Source organism: Acinonyx jubatus, chromosome D3, assembly GCF_027475565.1.
Source record: "Acinonyx jubatus isolate Ajub_Pintada_27869175 chromosome D3, VMU_Ajub_asm_v1.0, whole genome shotgun sequence".
NCBI classification, from domain to species: domain Eukaryota; kingdom Metazoa; phylum Chordata; class Mammalia; order Carnivora; family Felidae; genus Acinonyx; species Acinonyx jubatus.
The window spans coordinates 70,460,897-70,481,745 of NC_069392.1; the positions used below are offsets into that span (position 1 = coordinate 70,460,897).

General features: G+C 35.5%; 1 protein-coding gene across 2 annotated transcripts in view; it reads left to right on the top strand.

Moving 5' to 3' along the window:
• Window positions 1-20,849, top strand: part of DCC (DCC netrin 1 receptor) — a 1,130,837-nt gene that overhangs the window by 671,572 nt on the left and 438,416 nt on the right. For both annotated transcript variants that reach the window (XM_027068985.2, XM_027068988.2), the window contains exon 6: window positions 20,011-20,165. In XM_027068985.2, the coding sequence (XP_026924786.1) occupies window positions 20,011-20,165 (155 nt within the window). The remainder of the gene's footprint in view (window positions 1-20,010; window positions 20,166-20,849) is intronic.

Below are 20,849 nucleotides of genomic sequence, written 5' to 3' on the forward strand. Positions count from 1 at the left end.
GTCATCTTTATTTTCTTTCAACAATGTCTTACAGCTTTCAGAGTAAAGGTCTTTCACCTCTTTGGTTAAGTTTATTACCAAATATTTTATTATTTTTGGTGCAATTATAAATAGAATTGTTTTCTTAATTTCTGTCCCTGCTGCTTTATTATTAATGTATAGAAATGCTACAGATTTCTGTACATTTATTTTTGTATCCTGTGACTTTACTGAATCCATGTATTAGTTCTAGTAGTTTTTTTTTTTTTTGGTGGAGTCTTTTGGGATGGAGATACACACACACACACACACACACACACACACACACACACATTCATGTCATCTGCAAACAGTGAAAGTTTTACTTTTTGCTTAGTTACTTAGATGGCTTTTATTTATTTTTGTTGGCTAATTGCTGTAGCTAGGATTTCCAGTTCTATGCTGAATAAAAGTGGTGAGAGTAAGACATCCTTGTCTTGTTCCTGACCTTAGGGGAAAAAATCTCTGTTTTTCTCCCATTAAAGATGATGTTAGGGGGCACCTGGGTGGCTCAGTCAGTTAAACATCCAACTTTGGCTCAGGTCATGATCTCACGGTCCGTGAGTTCGAGCCCCATGTCGGGCTCTGTGCTGACAGCTCAGAGCCTGGAGCCTGCTTCAGATTCTATGTCTCCCTCTCTCTCTGCCCCTCCCCTGCTCATGCTCTGTCTCTCTCTGTCTCAAAAATAAATAAAAACATTAAAAAATGATGATGTTAGCTATGAGTTTTTCATACATGACCTTTATTATGTTGGGGCATGTTCTCTCTAAACGTACTTTGTTGAGGATTTTTATCATGATTGGATGTTGGTCTTTGTCTTATGTTTTTTCTGCATCTATTGAAATTATCATACGGTTTTATCCTGTCTCTTGTTGATGTGATGATGTATAACATTGATTTGCAACTATTGAACCACCCTTGCATCCTGGATATAAATCGCACTTGATTGTGTTGAATGATTTCTCAATGTATTGTTGGATTTGCTTTGCTAATGTTTTGTTGAGTATTTTTATATATATGTTTATCAAAGATATTGGCCTGTAGTCCTCTTTTTTTTTATCTAGTTTTGGTGTCAGTGTAATGCTGCCCTCATAAAATGAATTTGGAAGTTTTCCTTCATCTTCTATTTTTTGAAACACTTTGAGAATAATGGGTATTAACTGTTCTTTAAACATTTGGTAGAATTCACCTGTGAAGCAGTCTGGTTTTAGATTTTGTTTGTTGGGATTTTTTTGATGACATAGGGTTACAAAATAGATTTAAAAATAAGACTTATCATGCTATCTACAAGCGATGCATATCAGACCTAAACACACATCTGGACTGAAGCTGAAGGGATAGAGAAACATTTATCGTTGAAGATGGATGTCAAAAGAAAACAGGGGTAGCAGTACTTATATCAGATAAAATAGACTTTAAAACAAAGACTGTAACAAAAAAAAAGAAGAGTACTATTTAATAATAATGTGGTCAATCCAACAAGAAGACACAACTGCAAATATTTATGCACGCAACATGAGAACACCCAAATACATAACACAGTTAATAATAAGCACAACATGAACTAATAAAGCTTAAAGGAGCTAATAGTAGGGGACTTTAATACCCCACATCAATGGACAGATCATCCAAACAGAAAACCAACAGGAAAAAATGACTTTGACATACTAGATCAGATGGATTTAATAAATATATTCAGAACACTCAATTCTGAAAGAACAGGTTACACATTCTATTCAAGTGCATATGAAACATTTTCCAGGATAGATCACATATTGTATCACAAAACAAGTCTCAACAAATTCAAGATCAGTGTCATACCATACATCTTTTCTGACCCCAAAGCTATGAAACTAGAGATTCATCACAAGACAAAAATCTGGGGGGTACCTGGGTGGCTCAGTCTGTTGAGCGTCCAACTTCAGCTCAGGTCATGATCTCACAGTTCCTGAGTTCAAGCCCTGCATCAGGCTCTGTGCTGATAGCTCGGAGCCTGAAGTCTGATTCAGATTCTGTGCCTCCCTCTCTCTCTGCCCCTCCCCTGTTCATGCTCTGACTCTCACTCAAAAATAAATAAATGTTAAGAAGAAGAAGAAGAAGAAGAAGAAGAAGAAGAAGAAGAGGAAGAAGAAGAGGAAGAAGAAGAAGAAGAAGAAGAAGAAGAAGAAGAAGAAGAAGAAGAAGAAGGAGGAGGAGGAGGAGGAGGGGGAGGAGGAGGAGGAGGAGGAGGAGGAGGAGGAGGAGGAGAAGAAGAAGAAGAAGAAGAAAGAAAAAATCTGGGAAAAAAAAAACCCAAAATTACATAGAATTTAAATAACATGCTGTTAAACAATGAATGGAACAACCAAAACAGCAAAGAAGAAAAAAAAATTACATGGAGACAAATGAAAATGAAAATACAAGGCTACAGAATCCCTGAGATGCAGCAAAAGTAGTTCTAAGAGGGAAGTGTATAGCAATACAGGGCTACCTCAAGAAGGAAGAAAAATGTCAAATAAACAACCTAACCTTACACCTAAAGGAGCTAGACAAAAAACAAACAAACAAAAAAGACAAACAAAACCCAAAACCAGCGGAAGGAAGAAAGGACATAATAAAGATTAGAGCAGAAATAACTGGTATAGAAACTGGGGTGCCTGGATGGCTCAGACATCCAACTTCAGCTCAAGTCGTGATCTCATGATCAGTGAGTTCGACCCCTGCATTGGGCTCTATGCTGACAGCTCAGAGCCTGGACCTACCTTGGATCTGTGTCTCCCTCTCTCTCTGCCCCACTCCCACTCACTCTCTGTCTCTCAAAAATGAATAAATGTTAAAAACAAATTAAAAAATAAATGATATAGAAACCGAAACCAAAAAATAAAATAGATCAAAGAAACCCGGACTTGGTTCTTTGAAAAGATCAAAAAAATTGATAAACCTCCAGCCAGTCTCATCCAAAAACAGAAAAAAAGAGAGAGAAAGAGGACTCAAATAAAATCACAAATGAAAGAGGAGAAATAACAACTGTCACCATAGAAATACAGAAATACAGAATATGATGAGATTATAAAAATCACATGCCATGCCAACAAAGTGGATAACCTATAAATTCCTAGAAATGTTGCCTACCAAAACGGAAGCAGGAAGAAATAGAAAGTTTGAACAGACTTACTGCCTGCAGTGAAACTGAGTTAGTAATTCATATGTATTTTTAGATGTAGTTTGGGAAAAGGAAAGGCCATTAGTTAGAATTGAGGAAGCTTGGGTTCTAATATTGATTTTGGTACTCACGAGCTGTGTTATGCCATAGAAATTTCATTTATCCTTAATTTCTCCTCCGTGAAATATAAGGAATTGGAATTAGATCTCTAAGATACTTTATAGCTCCCATCAATCAGTCAATCAATCAATTAAATCAGCATTTATTCAGAACTCATTAAGTTTTAGAATATAAATTAGTAAATAATTAGGCGCAGTTCTATTCTCAAGGTACTCATAGCCTACATTTCTACTCTACCTGAAGTTTGGGTTTATTGAAAAAGCAAAAGCAAATTAAAAAATGGCTCCTTCTATGTAACTTATAACTTGACTTGTAACTTGGTATGTTTGCTTTCAGCACAATGCAGAGATTTTGTACCCGCTTTTTAAAAATATGCACATAAAAGCAGAATGTTCAGATTTCAGGTTGTACTTTTGTTATAGGCATATCAATAAGTGTAAAAACATTCAAGGCCATGTATCTGGCTATAGTACATAGACATTTGTAGCTGTGTGTGTGTGTGTGTGTGTGTGTGTGTGTTACTATATATGTGAGATATATGTTATTATATACGTGATATATATGTTACTATGTTTATATATATATATATATATACACATATATATATAAAATCATGAAGTAAAGGCTTGTGTTTATTTATATGACTTTCTGTGTTTGTCATATGACCAGGAATTAAATGTATATACAAAAATAAAAGGAGAACCATGAAAATATACCAAGAACTTTTTTTAAAAGCTTCTGAAAAGTGTGCGCACACACACTCACACATATATATATATATTGTAATCAGAATCAATGGATGAATTATAACCTTTCTAATAACCATTTTGCTTTTAATTAATGAATCATATGGTGAGTAAGAAATGCAAATACTTCTGGGAATGAGAAGAGATAGGAAGGATTCTGTAATATTTGAAAAATACCATAAAATATTTTCTCAAGCTTTGTTTTTCAGCCATTTCCCAGTGAGCTGTTGTGTGCAACAAGATTTTACTATGAAATGCAAGGACAAAAATGTAGAAGCACAGCACTTCTTAGCCTTACATTTGGCCCTTATATTTGGTGAGCAGAGGGGAGGCAATGAAGAAGTATTTTCCTGAGGTTTGAAAAATATTAGTCACAGGAGAGGATGTTTAGGGTAATGAATTGTTCTGTGCCAGCACTGACTGCCAGATCCCAGTGACAAAGCTGGTAAATATTCTTTAACATGCACGTTCACATACATGTGCACATGCATATGTGTATTTGTTTATAGTATGCAGGGTAACTTGCATAAAGTGTTAAGACCCAGGGCAGGGTTCCTAAGGTTAGAATTTTTACCAGTCAACAAAATTTCTAGATCCCTTTAATATAAACTGCTGTTAAATATGTAGTAGATTTTGCTGTTTTTATTCTAATGCATGCCTTTATCATTTGCCCTTAATACATTGTATTTTAATATTTGATAACAGTTCTTTCCAACTGAGATGAATTTTATGAAATCCAAGTTTTTAAATCCAACTTAGCACTAGGAATTGTACACAGACTTTAGTAAGCATTCCTTCTTTGTTATTTAAGTATCAGGCAAAATGTTCAAACAGAATATTTCCGTTCACTGTGCAAGAAGGCATTCCAGTTTACATGGGTTGTCTGTGGAAGGATTTTATACATCTTAAAACACATGCACACGCACACACACACACACACACACACACACATGCTTTTTCCATGGTTTCTGATATCCACGCTTATCTTTATAAATGAAATTACCATGAAGTTTGGTCTTATCTGTAGGGAGATAGCTGTCTCTTGAGGCCAAAATGCAGGAATGAAAAAAGCAGATAGAGTCTCAAAATTAGAATATAATCAATGCTGGAAGTACTCTTTTACCAAGTAATCTTAAAAGTAAGTCATTTCTAAGTGTTAGTATGAAAGGAATACTGTCATTTTGCAGCAAGGCATTGAACTAATTACCCTTGACCTGCCTTTGAGTCACTTCCTGTGATTTTTATGAGATGCTTAGGTTGGTATTTATTGTTTCAAGCAATGCATTAATGCTAGCCAAATATTATTTTAGTGGCAGAATAAAAAGCAAACTGACAACTTTATTTTCCTTGTTCTTTCTTTGCTAAATCAACTCTATATAAACTGTTCATGCTGAACAGCATTGAACTAGCCATATATACTCTCATGTTAGACTCACAAAATTTTAAGGCTGAAAAAAAGCTTGGGGATAATTTACTTTGTTTTAGCAGCAGAGAATATTCTCATGCAGCTTTCAGTCAATACAGAAGCTCCACATTTACTGTTGATCAACATGGAGGTCTTTTCCTTGAAGGTTTTACAGGGGTGGGGAGTAACTTCACAGCCATCCCCTCCCCAGTAACACTTGAAGGAATTTCAGAGAATTTGAAAATAGAGATTCCATTCAATCCTCTAAATTTTCAGAGTAAGAAACTGAAGTCAACAAAAGTTCAGTTAATTGCTGAGTGTCCATATGTCCCTACAGTAGGACCAGAGCCAGGAGTCAGAGTTCCTGACTGTTCTTGCTGTCATACAGCAGTTTTCATGGGTCATCCTGTAAATAGTCTCCCTTCAGCAAATTTGTGGTAGAAAACTTTGCATTGCTCTTTCCTCCATATGATTTCCTCAAGAGTTAGTTGATGTGGTCTTGTCACCAGCAACAAGTTCCTCTGAAGTTCTTCTAAGCCCCAGTGGAGAAGTACGACTTTAAAGAAAAAAAAAAAAAAAGACAGAGAGTAAATGTGATTATCATATGTACTATTTATGAAAGCTCTTAGAATTTCCAGTGGGGGGTGCCTGGGTGGCTCAGTTGGTTAAGCGACTGACTCTTGATTTTGTCATGATCTCACGGTTTGTGAGTTCAAGCCTGGCATCGGGCTCTTTGTTGGCACTGTGAAGGATTCTCTCTCCTTCTCTCTCTGCCCCTCCCCTACTTTCCCTCTGTATCTTTCTCAAAATAAATAAAAATAAACTTAAAAAAAAGAGAATTGCCAGTGGGTTCTTCTATTTAAAGCGATAGTAGTGAGTCCTTCCGAAGATAGAATGTTTTTAATGTTTATTTATTTATTTATTTTGAGAGAAAGAGAGAGAGTATGCATGAGGGGGGAAGACAGACAGGGGTAGAGGGAGAGAAAGAGGATCCAAGCAGGCTTCACACCAAGTGCAGAGCCTGATGCAGGGCTGATCCCAGGATGGTAGGATCATGACCTGAGCTGAAATCAAGAACTGGATGCTTAACTGACATGAGCCACCTAGGCACCTCCTGAAAATAGATTTTGAGTCACCTTTTTTAATCATTAGGAATTTTTAACAATTAGAGGTGCCTGGGTGAGTCAGTCAGTTAAGTGTCTGAGTCTTTTTATCTCAGTTCAGGTCTTGATCTCAGGGTCATGAGTTCAAGCCCCACATTGGACTCTACACTGGGCTGAAACCTACTAAAAAAAGAATTAAATAAATGAAGGAAGGAAAGAAGGAAGGAAGGAAGGAAGAGAAATTTTTAACAAGGAAAGAAGATATATACCTCCATAACCACTATAATGTCTTAAAATTTTTCTTCCAGAGTCTTTTTTTAAAAAAAAAATTGTTTTGGAAAAAAAATTCACTTTTTAAACTTTGTGAAAATAACCTATCTGAATTTAAAAATCTCCCTAACTCTCAGTATCCCATATATCCTTCTATGTACAGGAATAGTTGCTAGGTAGAAATACATTTATGACAGTGTGATGCAGCTGTAGATACTGTTTTTAGTCTTTGTAAGTTCATGTTTTATTTCAGTGCAGAACAGTTTAAATTCCTGCCATCAAGACTTCACTTCTTCACAGCGGGGTTAGCATCCTCACTCATCCATCTCATTCCCCACCCTCTGATTTTGGTTGTTACAGTGTTAGTTGTCTCCTGTTCAGGTTATAACAATTGAATTCTCGTCAGTAACCATAGTTTCATTGTGTTTATTTTATTTCTGTATAGAGATGTTGTCAATACTCATCACATTCATCATGGTTGTCTAACTTTTTATTTTGATGGTACTTTTAATTGCCTGGATTTTGTTGTCAGACTTACTTTAGAAAGTGCTATATTTTCTGAGTACCTTCATAACTGAGAATGTGGCTTTATATAGAAAGTCTCATGTATAATACTCTTGGGTAATATTGCTCCGTTGTCTTCTGCTACATTGGATATATGGGAGTCTGATTCCCCCTTACCTCATATGGAATGATTTGATTTTTATTTTTCTGTCTGGATGTTCAGATATTACTTTATCCTCCAGATTCAATAGCCCAAATGAGATGTCTCACTATCAGGAATTATGTATTTAATTTCCTAGGAACATGGTAAAGACTTTGAATCTGAAAATTCAGATTTATTTTTCAAGGAAAATGTTCTACTATTTTATCTTTAAATATATCTTTTGTGGGCTTTGACTGTATACATTTTTGGGCTTGCTACATCAGAATTCCAGTTACCTTATTGGATCATTTCTGCTTCTCCTCTTTCTATATGAGCTTTGTGTTATTTTAGACCCTTGGCTTTTTTCATCTACATTCACTGTGATTATCTCAGATCTCCTGTATGTTGGCAACTTGATTTTTAGTAGTGTTTATTATGTTATTTGTACTTTTTAATGTATGTATTGGCGCCAGTCTCTAATGATGTTGTTTGGTCCTTGATTTGTTTCTTTAGTTCCACTATCTCCCTTTTTGTTTCGTTCTGCCATTTTATCATCTAGTCTTTGGCCTCTAGTTATATTGAATTAATTTTCATATTCCATGAAGCCATTGTATAAAGCAACTTGAGCAATTTCCTTCCATTCCTGTCCTTATATTCTCTTCTCAATTGGGAGCTTTGTTTTTCTCTCTCCTTTTACCCAACCACCTTTCTCTCCATCTCTATGTCTCTGTGTCTGTCTCGCATTATTGTTGGCTGTAGCATTTCCATATTTCTTATGTACAAGCTCATACATTGGTAGCTCTGTCCAGAAACTATTTGCTCTAATACAGTACAAATTACATGTAGACTTACTTACCACCCTGCCTTACCCCTCTGGACTCCAGTTTGAAGGCTGGAGAGTTGAGGCTTTGTGCTCTTTTTAAGAACCAAGGAGAATGATTAGGGAGTGAGTGCGATTGAAGCAACATACTATGGCTGATGCTGTTCCTGTTCCCTTACAATGTGGAAGGCCTGGTCCTTAGGTTTCCGGCCAAGTCTTCAGCTCACTGTTAGCCCAAGAGTCTTCACCTTAGTCACCTCCATCTCCTGTGTATCACTTCAACAGCCCTCCAGCTGTCCTCCAGGAGGACAACCCTCCTCTCTCAGAAAAGGAGAAGCATAAGGCTGTATTCACAGGTTTTGCACTGATTCAGGTTTGGAGGTATTATTGAGAATTCCTAGGCTTTTCCCCAAAGTTCAGAGTTGTTTCTGGGGCTAAAAACAGATAAGGAATTCAATCCTAATCTGCCTTTCTGCTCTGTTCCAGAAATGTCTGTTTTGATTTTTTTTTTCATTTAACTATGCTTTCTTTTTTTTTTATTTGTTGTTGATATTTATGTACGTGCACGAGTGTGCTCTGGGACTTAAGCTTATTTCATTAGGTTTTGGGGGCGAGAAATTAGTTATGTGTCAGAATCCATCATTTTCTCAGTTGAAGGTGTTGAAAGATTCCCTCACTGAATATCTACAACTAACAAGCAACTTGAAAAATAATTTTTCTTCTGTAATTTATTGTAACTCTTCAGAGTACATTTGAAAATACATAGAAATAGTTCTCATGCATGTCAGAAACATTTTTTTAGACTTTTAAAATACCCACATCTTTTACTCTCAAATACCAAGAAAGCTAGAAAACATTTAACCGAGGGAAAAATGATAGCTCTAAGATTCCTGTCAGGATGCAGTGTTGGAACTGGATAACCTATTTTATATATTTATTTCTTCTGTCATCATACAACACATGTGAATTAACATTTTATCTTGTCAACATGTTTTTATTTCCTTCATAACTAAAATTAAAAATTGACAAGGATGTTTATAAATTATATATATGTAGATGTATAATTTTATGTGTTTATGTATATACAAGACATTTTAAAACGGTATTCTCTGTGATGATATTGTTTACGTAGAAGTTTCTGGGAACACAAATATATGCGAATATATAGAAATACATATGTTAAAATACATATTTATTTACATATACATACACATACATGTTTTTGTGTGTGTGTGTCTATACACACGAACTTAATTGTTGGAGAGTTGCCAGTACCTACAGAAGGCTTGATTGATACCACACAAATCATTCCAAAGGCATGGCAGTAACATCAGTAAGCATATAGGTTGGGACCTTGAGGTAATCTTCGCATTATTTTCAGCACTGGTTTGAGCCTCACAGCATCATCTACCAATTTGGTCGTAGGCTCCACAACTAAAGAAGAAATGGAAAACTCAGTCTGGATTTATAGAGAAGGAACCATGATTGCAGGAAGAGCTGGAACGGAGGAAGGGTAATGGGATTATTTGTCTGGATAAAGAAAATTGTGAGGAGAGAGAGAAAATAATTGCCAAGCATATATAAAGGACTCTAAAGTAAAGGTGGAAGATAAGGTGTTCTTCATCCCCCACAGCACGCAGACCAGAATTTTTAGGTAGGAGGAGGAATTTTTTGGTGTATTGTGTTCACAATGAGAAGTACTGATGGTGTAGAAAATGAAAGCAAAAGGTCTAAGTTTTCATTTCTCTAAGGTGATGAAAATAGTGTCTTTGCCAGCTACAGCAGAATAGCTTATAGTTGATGCTTCTAATGTCCTATTGTAATACACTTTGAAGAAAAGTATACTCTTATGTCTTAAATGTTGTTCCTCATCTAGATTTTTCATAGCTATTACTCAGTTGCAGCCAGAAAATGAATGAATGCCAGGGGGTTGTCCTATTAAGCCTGAGCCACACCCAAGCCTAAATAATGCTTATTTGCACCTATCCCATGCTTGTCCTTGAGGACACAGAGTTGGTAAGGCAGTCCCCATTCTTAAGAAGCTAGTAGCTTAGTGGATTCACAGTCAGATTGATGCCACAATGGAAGAAATTGTTGTTTCATCTGCTGGTTGTTTTTGGTCAGTTAGTGTTTAGTGTTTAGTGTATAGATATATATTTATAGATATATATATAGATATAGATATACATACATACATATATAGTGTCACACAGAAGTAAATATATCATCTATATTTATATATATGTATATGTTTATAAGTAAATATAAATATAAGTAAATATAAGTAAATATATCATTTATATATATATAGATTTTATATATTTTTATATAATGTTATATTATATAAATATATATTCTATATATTTTTATTTTATATATATTTATAATATTTATATATTGTATATAGAATATATATTTATATATATATAATTAAACACGCCATATGTATAATTAAACATACCACTTAGGTTTAGTCAGAAAAATAAAAAAGGTAATGTTCATTCTAGCAGTTGTTAAAAGAACCCAAACCTGCCTACCTATCTCTCCATTTCCTGCCACCCTTTCTCTCTGTCTCTCTGTGGAAATGATCACTGATGCACTAGATTGAAATATTTCTTAAAATGGAAAATGCTAAGAAGAAAATCCATAGCTTAAAAACCCTTTTTTTCCAGTGGGAACCCCAGTCAATATTAATAGTTAAAGCTCAAGTGTGCTTTTGTTTCCAATGCAGAAAACCTTCTAGTCATTTAAGGTTAGAAACCAACCTAAATTTTTTAGGAGAGTACAGACAGGTATGTGTGAGAGACAACTTAAATAGAAAATGAAATGCAAATCTCAACACCCAGTCCTACGGGGGAGGACAGATGTGTAGGAAGGAAAACGCAAACTAGAGAGCAATATTCAGCAGATTTCAAGTCTCTTGTCACATAAGAAAAGACCTGGATAGAAGTGTTGAATTGGGCCGAGATACATCACATAGCTCCTTGTTAAAAAAGGAGAAGGAGGATTATGCATTTAAAGATCAAGTTAGCTGAAAGAAAGTTACTGGCAACAAAAGTTAGTGCAAGAAGAATTAAAACTATGGAATAGGAAAACAATTTCTAATCTATAAATTGGGTAGTCCTTTTAGAAACATTATTCTATAAAACTAGGATTTTTCTTAGGGACTTAACATGAAAGCCTGAATTGATAGATTATTTCCCCTCCCCTGCTAGGATATGTTATCTCTAAACCTGCATTCAATCTGGCCTCTTTTGTAGTAATCTACCTCTTTTGTAGTAATCTGAATGTAATTACATATGAAAGTATGGGTCCTTAAGTGAAATTATCTGTTGATACAATTGTAATAGGCACTTCAAAGAGCCTATTTGTTTTGGATACTGAAGTAGTCTGATTCGTTGTTAGACATTTGGTGTGGTCTGCCTCTTCAAATATTTGCATTTAAGAGAAGACTGAAGGGGTTATGCCCACTATTTCAAGGACAAATTAACTAACTTCAAAGGGCCTGGGAACACTGGAGAGAGCTGTTTGGCTCCAGGGAAACTTAGCTGACTGTCCAGTGTTCTCAGAGTGGAAATGCAGCCACTCAAGGATGATGCTAATTTTTATTTTCCTCCTAACAAAGTCTCACCGATCTGTTTTTTTCCTCGTTATTTTTTGTCATTCACCAAAGTAATTTGTGCTGCGTAGTGTTTATTTAAACCACATGCCTGGCTTTACAAATGCATTCTTGGGGCACCTGGGTGGCTCCGTCATTTAAGTGTCCAAATCTTGAGTTTAGCTCAGCTCATAATCTCACAGTTCCTGGGATGAGCCTTGCTGGGATGAGGCTCTGTGCTGACAGCATGGAGCTGACTTGGGATTCTCTCTCTCCCTCTGCCTCTCCCCAGCTCAACCCCTCTCTCTCTGCCTGTCTGTCTCTCTCTCTCTCAAAACAAACTTTGAAAATGCATTATCTGCAATTTCAGAGTTATGGTAAATCTTTAGAATGTAGAGAATCTTCTCAAAATCAAGGTAATTTTATTACATACCTAAACAACGGAAAAAGAATAGCCAAATAACTTATCTAAAAATAAAAATACTAGAAGCCAAGGCTAAAGATTAAGGAGTGATATGGGACATTCCTGAAAATACTTATGAGGCATCTATTATATGAAATAAAAATCAAAATGCTGTTTAGTTTATTGCTGATGACTTTGAGGTTGATACTATAAAAGAAATTTTCCTCTACAAAATTTAAATGACAAGTCATAGCATAGAAACTCTTAGGAGGAAACCAAGTAAATTTACAGAAAACTTTTACTCAAATTTAAGATCTAGTTATAGGATCTTCTGGGTGGCTCAGTCAGTTAAGCGTCCAACTTTGGCTCAGGTGATGATCTCGCAGTTCATGTGTTTGAGCCCCTCATCAGGCTCTGTGCTGATGGTTTGGAGCCCCAAGCCTGCTTTGGATTCTGTATCTATGTCTCTCTCTGCCCCTCCCCTGCTCACACTCTGTCTCTCTTTCAAAGATAAATAAACAAAAAAATTTTCAAAATATAAAATTTAGTTATACAAGTCTAACGATTTCAGGATAGACGATTTTCTCAAGTATTAGTCATTTTGAAGTATGATAAACACTTTCAAGAACAAATCATATTTTTTTCCTTATTTCTGTTGCTTATTAGACACTCTGGGTCATTATTCCTTATTCCCTCAGCCACCTAATAAAAATAATTTTTTCTATATGTACTGTAAGTACTTTAGAAGATCCTGAGAAACTAACATCTGAGGGAAATTTGAGTAATTTATTTCTGGTCATGAATTTTTATTCTACTCAAAGACAGTATAACTAAAATCAGTATCTTGCCTGAAATTGTTGTAGCATTGTATGCAATTCTCAGGATTAATGGATTAATAATTAATGGATTAATAGATCGGTACTATGTAAATGGCACTATTTGATAAACTTGCAAATTCACAGTACTCCATTTTTATTAATCATTAAGAAATTGCTACCCACCAAATAGTTTAAAGTAAAATTATTCCTTCCACGAGGGTGGAAGGGAGGGGTTATTGTGTAATATTGACATTAAAAGAGATAGCATATGCTTCAGATACCATCTTTAAGAATCCATTTTGTGGTTGGTAAATAATGATACATGTGAAATATATCTTAAAACAATAAGTGGTATAAAAACTGGGCACAGAGAGAGAGCACTACAAGAAGCAGGAAAATCCATTGTCTGATTCACAAAAGACAAAATGTCATGGGAAAAGGAGTATTTGAGTTGCCCTTTAGAGAATAAATAGAAATTGTATCCTCTGAGGAATGTAATTCCAGGCAAGGATCCATGATCAGAAAATGCTGATGACACATACCCACAGCGACTGATAATTCATATTCCTTCTTTCGTCCCAGTTGCACTTTATGTTGAGAATATACAACTCCAGTGCTGTGATCCTAAATTCCAGGCAGCAGATTCTAGTTTGTTCATCAACAGAGAAAGACAAAGGGATCAAATAAGAAGAGAAAAAAAGTGGGTAAACTTCTTTTGTTCACTCTCTGCCAGAATAGTGTCATCATCAAAAATATATTAAACAATAGGTTGAATTGATGTTAGCATGACAGAGCGTCTTCCCCTAACAAGTTACAAACTGTTGCTAAGTAACCATATCAAAGTGCCATAAAATCAGCCAAAATAAATACCACTGGGGTTTCTAAAAGGAGATAAAATTTTACAAAAAGAAAAATTAAGGTGACGCTTTTGGAGAAGTGGGTTCACGGATAGGTAGGATGTCTGCACTCTAAGACAAAATGAAAAACAGTTCAGGAAGAGAAAACAGAATGAACAAAGACGGGTTAGAAAAGGACCAGGTAGGATTGTTAAATTAAAACCGAGGATTTTTGTAAGGGATATGTGGAGAGTAGCTTCAGGAAAAGAGGTAGCAGTTTGGTTATGCATTATTTAAAGCAAGATTGAAAAACTTTTATGTAATTTCTAATCCAACCTAGCCTTTTTTATTTAGACCTTTTCAAAACTGTCTCCTGAATTCTATATTTATTTTAATTCCTTTTGCCCAAACGAGGAAGAATTTTAGGAATATTTTGAAAAGGTATCCAATATAACAAATACTTAGCCCTTTCTCCAGTTAGCCAATTCTTTGTTCTTTATTTTTTTCTCATGATTCATTGATTTTTATTTTCCACAACAATAAAATAATATTTTGTTAGTTATGTATGTAGTTTCCATGACATTGTCAAAACTCCTCCTCATCATCTTATACTAATATTGCCACAGCAAAAGGGAAAGTGTGTATTTTATTGTTTGAGTTCTTGTAAGCATCGTCAGCAGATCTTTGCTGAGTGTGTGCTGGGGATGAGGCTCTGTGACAGGCATTGAGATATGAAAAGAAATCATTAGCCCTTGTTCTTACCACAAAATTACTCATGACTGGCAACGCTGCCCAAGTTAGACAGTATATTTTCAGAAAACGTGAAAGTTAGACCCATTTCTGATGGTGTGGTATTGTTTCATGTTTCAACTTTCCCATCTAAATGAGGGCAGCTACTTTTTCTTCCTCATTTACTGTCTGGTATATGGTGAAAGTTGGAAAACCTGATATAGAAATGAAAGTATTAAGGAAGGCAGCCAGGGAGGACGAGGTATCCAGTGTAATGCTGAAAGCCTAAGGAATAAGAGAAAATCACAGATTATATAGATCGTGACTCACGTACATATTTGGAAGGAGGAAAAAAACATTGAGGCATCCTTGGTGTTTATTGTTTTACAATTATAATTATATACTTAAGTCAAATTATTCCATTAACTAATCAGAGTCACTATATTTTATTAATCAATAAAACAGAAGGTTTTGAAGATTCGCTATGATCCACTTTGGAAGATCTGGTCCCATCATGTGGGTTCTTGAAACTTCTCTTTCCTTTGCTTTTGTTGAGTATAGATTTAAAATTCTCCTATCTTCCTTTTCTCTTCTTCTATACTGTTTGATTCCTATTCTACTCTTCCTTCCACCCCCACTCCCTAGATAGATATATACAAACGTATACATATATATACAAATATCTGTGTACACACACACACACACACACACACACACACACACACACACATACAAGCATGCATACCTAAATATATATGTGTACAAACACATACATATGCATATCTCTCTGTGTATGTATATATTTTCTCCCAGGTCCCATAATAAAGTCAGTAGTGCCATAAAGTGAGTCAAATGAATCTTTTGGTTTCCTACTGCATGTGAAAGGTTTGTTTACACAATGCTATGGTTTATTAAGTATAAAATAGCATTAAGTCTTAAAAAAATGATGTACTACCTACCTTAATCTTTAATGGTAACCATCACCTGAGCTTTCAGTGGGTTGTAATCTTTTTGCTGGTGGAGGGTCTTGCCTTGATGTTGATGGCTACCTAGTGATTGGGATGGTGGTTGCTGAAGGCTACAGTGGTTGTGGAAATTTCTTCAAATATGACCAAGTTTGCTGCAACAGTTGATTTTTCCTTTCACGCATAATTTCTCTGTAGCATGTGATGCTATTTGATGGCATTTTACCCACAGAGGAACTTCTTTCAAAATTGGAGTCAGTCCCTTCAAACCCTCAGGCTGCTGTGTCAGCTAAGTTCATGTAATATTCTAAACTCTGTATTGTCATTTCAACAGTCTTCATAGCATCTTCACTGGGAGTAGATTCCATCTCAAGAAACCACTTTGTTTGCTCATCCATAAGAAGCAACTTCTCTTCCACTCGAATTTTATCATAATATTGTGGCAGTTAGTCACATTTTCAAGCTCCATTTCCAATTCTATTTCTCTTGCTGTTTCCACCACATTTACAGTTACTTTCTCCTCTAAGGTCTTGAGCCCCTCCAAGTCATCCATGAAGATTCGAATCAAATTGTTCCACACTCTTATTAGTTTTGTTATTTTGACATTTTCCCATGAAGCACAAATTTTCTTAATGGCAATCTAGAATGATGAATACTTTCCAAAAGATTTTCAATTGACTTTTCCCAGATCCTTCAGAGGAGGCACTATCTATGGTAGTTATAGCCTTACAAAATGTATTTCTTAAATAAGACTTGAAAGTTAAAATTACTCATTGATCCATGGACTGCAGAATGGATATTAGATTAGCAGGCTTGAAAACATTAATCTGATTGTGTATCTCCATCAGAGCTCTTGGGTGACCAGGTGCATTGTCAAAGAGTAGTGATCTTTTGAGAGAAATCTTTTTTCTCTCAACAGAAGGTTTAAAATATTCAGTAAACCAAGTTGTTAACAGATGTGCTGTCATCCGGACTGTTTATTTATAGAGCACAGGCAGATTAGATTGAATAATTCTTAAGTGTTCTAGGATTCTTAAATGGCAATGAGCACTGGCTTCAACTTCAAGGTACCAGCTGCATCAGCCCCTAAAAAGAGAGTCAGCCTGTCTTTTGAAGCTTTGAAGCCAGGCATTGACTTCTCCTCACTAGCTATTAAAGTTGTAGGTGGCATCTTCCAATATAAAGCCATTTTGTCTACATTGAAAATCTGTTGTTTAATGTAGATACCTTCATTAATGATTTTAGCTAGATATTCTGGATAACTTGATGTAGCTTCTACATCACCACTTTCTGTTTCACCTTGCGCCTTTATGTTGTGGAGATGGCTTCTTTCCTTAAACCTCATGAAACAACCTCTGCTAGCTTCAAAGTTTTCTTCTGTAGCTTCATCACCTCTCTCAGCCTTCACAGAACTGAAGAGAGTTAAGGCTTTTCTCTATACTAGCCTTTGGTTTAAGGGAATGCTGTGGCTGGTTTGATCTTCTATCCAGATCTCTAAAACTTTATATCAGTGATAAGACTTTATCACTTTCTTATCATATGTGTGTTCACTGAAGTAAAGCTTTTAATTTCCGTTGAGAACTTTTGATTTGCATCCACAAGTTGAATGTTTGACACAAGAGACCTAGCTTTTAGGCTGTCTCATCTTTCAGCATGCCTTCTTCATGAAGCTTAATCACTTCTAGCTGTTGATTTAAGGGAAGAGACATGTGTGACTCTTCCTTTCACATGAACACTCACAGGCCATTATAGGATTATTAACTGACCTAATTTCAATACTTCTATGTCTTAGGGAATAGAGAAGCCCAAGAGGAAGGAGAAATATAGGGGGGGTGGCTGGTCTGTGGAACAGTCAGAACGCATACAACATTTATTCATTAATTTCACCATCTTACATGCATGTGGTTCATGGTACCCCAAAATAATTACAGTAGTAACATCAGAGATCACTGATCGTAGATGACCAGTTTGTATTAACAAACATAATAATAATGAAAACATTTGAAATATTGCAAGAATTACCAAAACGTGACATAAAGACAGGAAGGGAGCAGATGTTGTTGGAAAACTGGTGCCAATAGGCTTCCTCAATGCTGGGTGGCCACAAAACCTTCAATTTGTAAAAAATCTGGGGTCAGGGAAGCACAATAGAGCTCAATTAAATGAAGTACAATAAAATGAAGTGTAACTGGATGTATATGTGTATATCTGTATATGTTTATGTATATGTACATATTTACATGCATATATATTTAAATTTTAGTCTCAACTCCAAAAATGAATTTGCCATTCCATGAATGGATGTCACTCACAGTTTGAAAACTCTGAAATAGGCCTAAGTGATATCAGGAATTCTGATGAAAGTGAACACTAAGAATGGGAGGATTCCAGAAGTTTTCATGGCCCCAGGTTAGAAGGTCTTAAAGGGGGAAGAGGAATAGACAACATGGTATTACATATTTTTTTAATAGCTCTAATTATTTATCTTTATTATCTTTGAGGCTTCAGGAATGTTAATGAGTTATTCTTCCACCTGCATTTTCAAGTGGCAAAAGAGACAATTATTACAAAGTAGTTCATAATGTAGGCAGGGGAGTCAGCCTGTCTGGCTCCGTCGTCTACAAGTAGCATGATTTGGAGAAAGTTAGTTCAACTCCTTGTACCTCAGCATCTTTGTAAAATGGGAATCACAAAGCCTTAGGTGTGGTGAATATAATAAATATAAAGTTCTTAGCCTAATAAATTATAAACGGTCAGCCTACAATAAATATTGGCTATTTGCAAGTAAATAAATAGTTGATCAAAATCTGTAATAAAATTGAGAACAGAATCCAACAGACAACTGACATATTTGCTTAGAGAGTCATTCAATAAATGTTTCTGATGCCTTTTGGTTCATTGTCAATGAGTTTGGTTAAGGGATAAAAACAGTCTCTTATTAATATTATCAATTATAAATAAATAATTTCAGCTCTGTATATAATGCGTATATGTTCTTTTTAGAAAAGCTATCTGACACATTTTTTCCATATGTTTAGTCTGTGAATATTACTGCATCCCAGCTGAGTCATACAAATCAATTTGCCCATGTGAAAGATTAAAGAATTTTAAAGTTGTGTAGTACTAGAGGTCCAAATATTTAGTTAAAAATCAGGAAAATAAGGTAGAGAGAGAGGGAGGAGGAAGAGAGAGAGAGAAAGGGAGAGAGAGAAAAGGAGGGAGAGAGACTGAGATTTCCAAGATCTTCAGTAGAAAAACTAGGACTTGAACCTGGGACACTTTCCACTGGCTCTCCCATTTTTCCAGAACCATCATCAATGTTTGCAAATTGACTGTGAAGTCAGTGGTGGTTTGAAAGAGCTGATGGCAGTCAGAGAGAGCAAAATATACTGTTAAATGAGCAAAAATTAGGCACTCCTTACTCACTGAGCATAGCAACAGCAATGACAGAAATGCAATCTAACTTTAAAAATGGCTACTAAAAATGCATGTCCATGTCTTATGTGAAAACAGGATCAAGGCTGCTATTTCACTGTGAATTTAACCTGAGTCTCAAGGCAATATGAATATTCAAATCTAACATCACTTTAAGACTCCCAGTGGAAGAGAATGAACATTTCTTTTTAAAATTTACCTCTCTTAGGCAGGGTTTTGATGGACCAAGCCTGAGAGATTCATTAGCAAAGGTGTGCTATATTTTATTTGTAATTTTCTTTCAATGACAAATTTCCATCATAGAGTAACTAGTATTATGGCAATTAAGACATTAAATTAAATTAGTATATCACATATCATGCTGGGAAAATAATAATGCAGTGCAGTTATGTGCCACAATAGATAATTGCTAAGACAATAGGAATGTGTCCACAGTAAAGGTGATAGTCATTTCTTTGTGCCTATCATCACAGCCAGTTTCAACAGGGAATGAGTCCATCACATTAACTAAATCCCAGTGAAATTCTAGAATTACAGACACCAGGCTTTCTTCTCTCGCGGTCTGGGTTTTCTCAGATTTATCAGCTTCCCTTTATTTAATCAGGTTAAGTTTCCATAGCTTTATGCACTGTTCAGTATCCTTTATGTAAGTCAATTGGATACAAATACTTAGGTATTCAGAATGTTTACTACCTATATAATATTTTCTCCAAAAGCGTTTTTTTGTTGTTGTTGTTCTTTCCTGCAGCAAAACACCACTAACTACAACTGTTTAACTGTGTTTGGAAGAGGGAAGATGCATTCTACAGTGGTTTCTGTATAACAAACTAAGAGTTTCAGGGAATTATTTGAATTACAAATATTCTCCATTCCTGTTCAGTGCATCTTACTCGGCAAAGACCTTAGCATGCTGGTTCATATTCTCATCCGCTTACTTTTGTTTTCTGTCTTTGCAGTTCCGCCATGGTTTTTAAATCACCCTTCCAACCTGTATGCCTATGAAAGCATGGATATTGAGTTTGAATGTTCCGTCTCTGGAAAGCCTGTGCCCACTGTGAATTGGATGAAGAATGGAGATGTGGTCATTCCTAGTGATTATTTTCAAATAGTGGTAACTATCTTCTTTTCATATTAGCTTTACAATCCCATTCATTGTTTCCTATCTTTTCAGTCATTTTTCTTTCCTGGGAAGAGTGTTCCTGTTTGGAATTTTTATGATGTGTTAAAATTTTTCTAGTAAAGTAAATGACTTTCTAGAGTTAAAATTTTTGAGTTGAAAAAGAATGATCAAACAGCCCAGCCCCCTTGTTTTACAGACAAGGTTTTAAATAAACAAACAATGGAAAATACAGAGGACCCAAGACTATGTTTCCAACTATTCTCATTGCTGGTTCTTAGGAGAACAGAGTTTAGAACCTACTCCTAAACTATATGAAGCCAAGAATATCTTACTTCTTTGACTTTTACCTTTTATAATAAAGTTTCAACAAGATTATTTGCTTCAACTTATGATTATTGTAGTCTTACTTCCATAATACAGGCATTTTTTTTTTTTTTTGCTACCATTCCAAATAGGACAGCTGATCCTACTAGAGCAGTAGAAAAGGATGTAGTGACAGTAACAATGACAGTGGTAGTTGCCTTGGTAGCAAAGCCATGGAGATCCAGAATTCACATGGTGTTGCACTTCTGAACATTGGAAAGAATTGAAGCTGAGAATAACAGTTCTTATAGTTTCTCTAAGTTCTAGTGCATTCTATCCCCTCTGGGTGATAATAGGGATGATGTATTATAT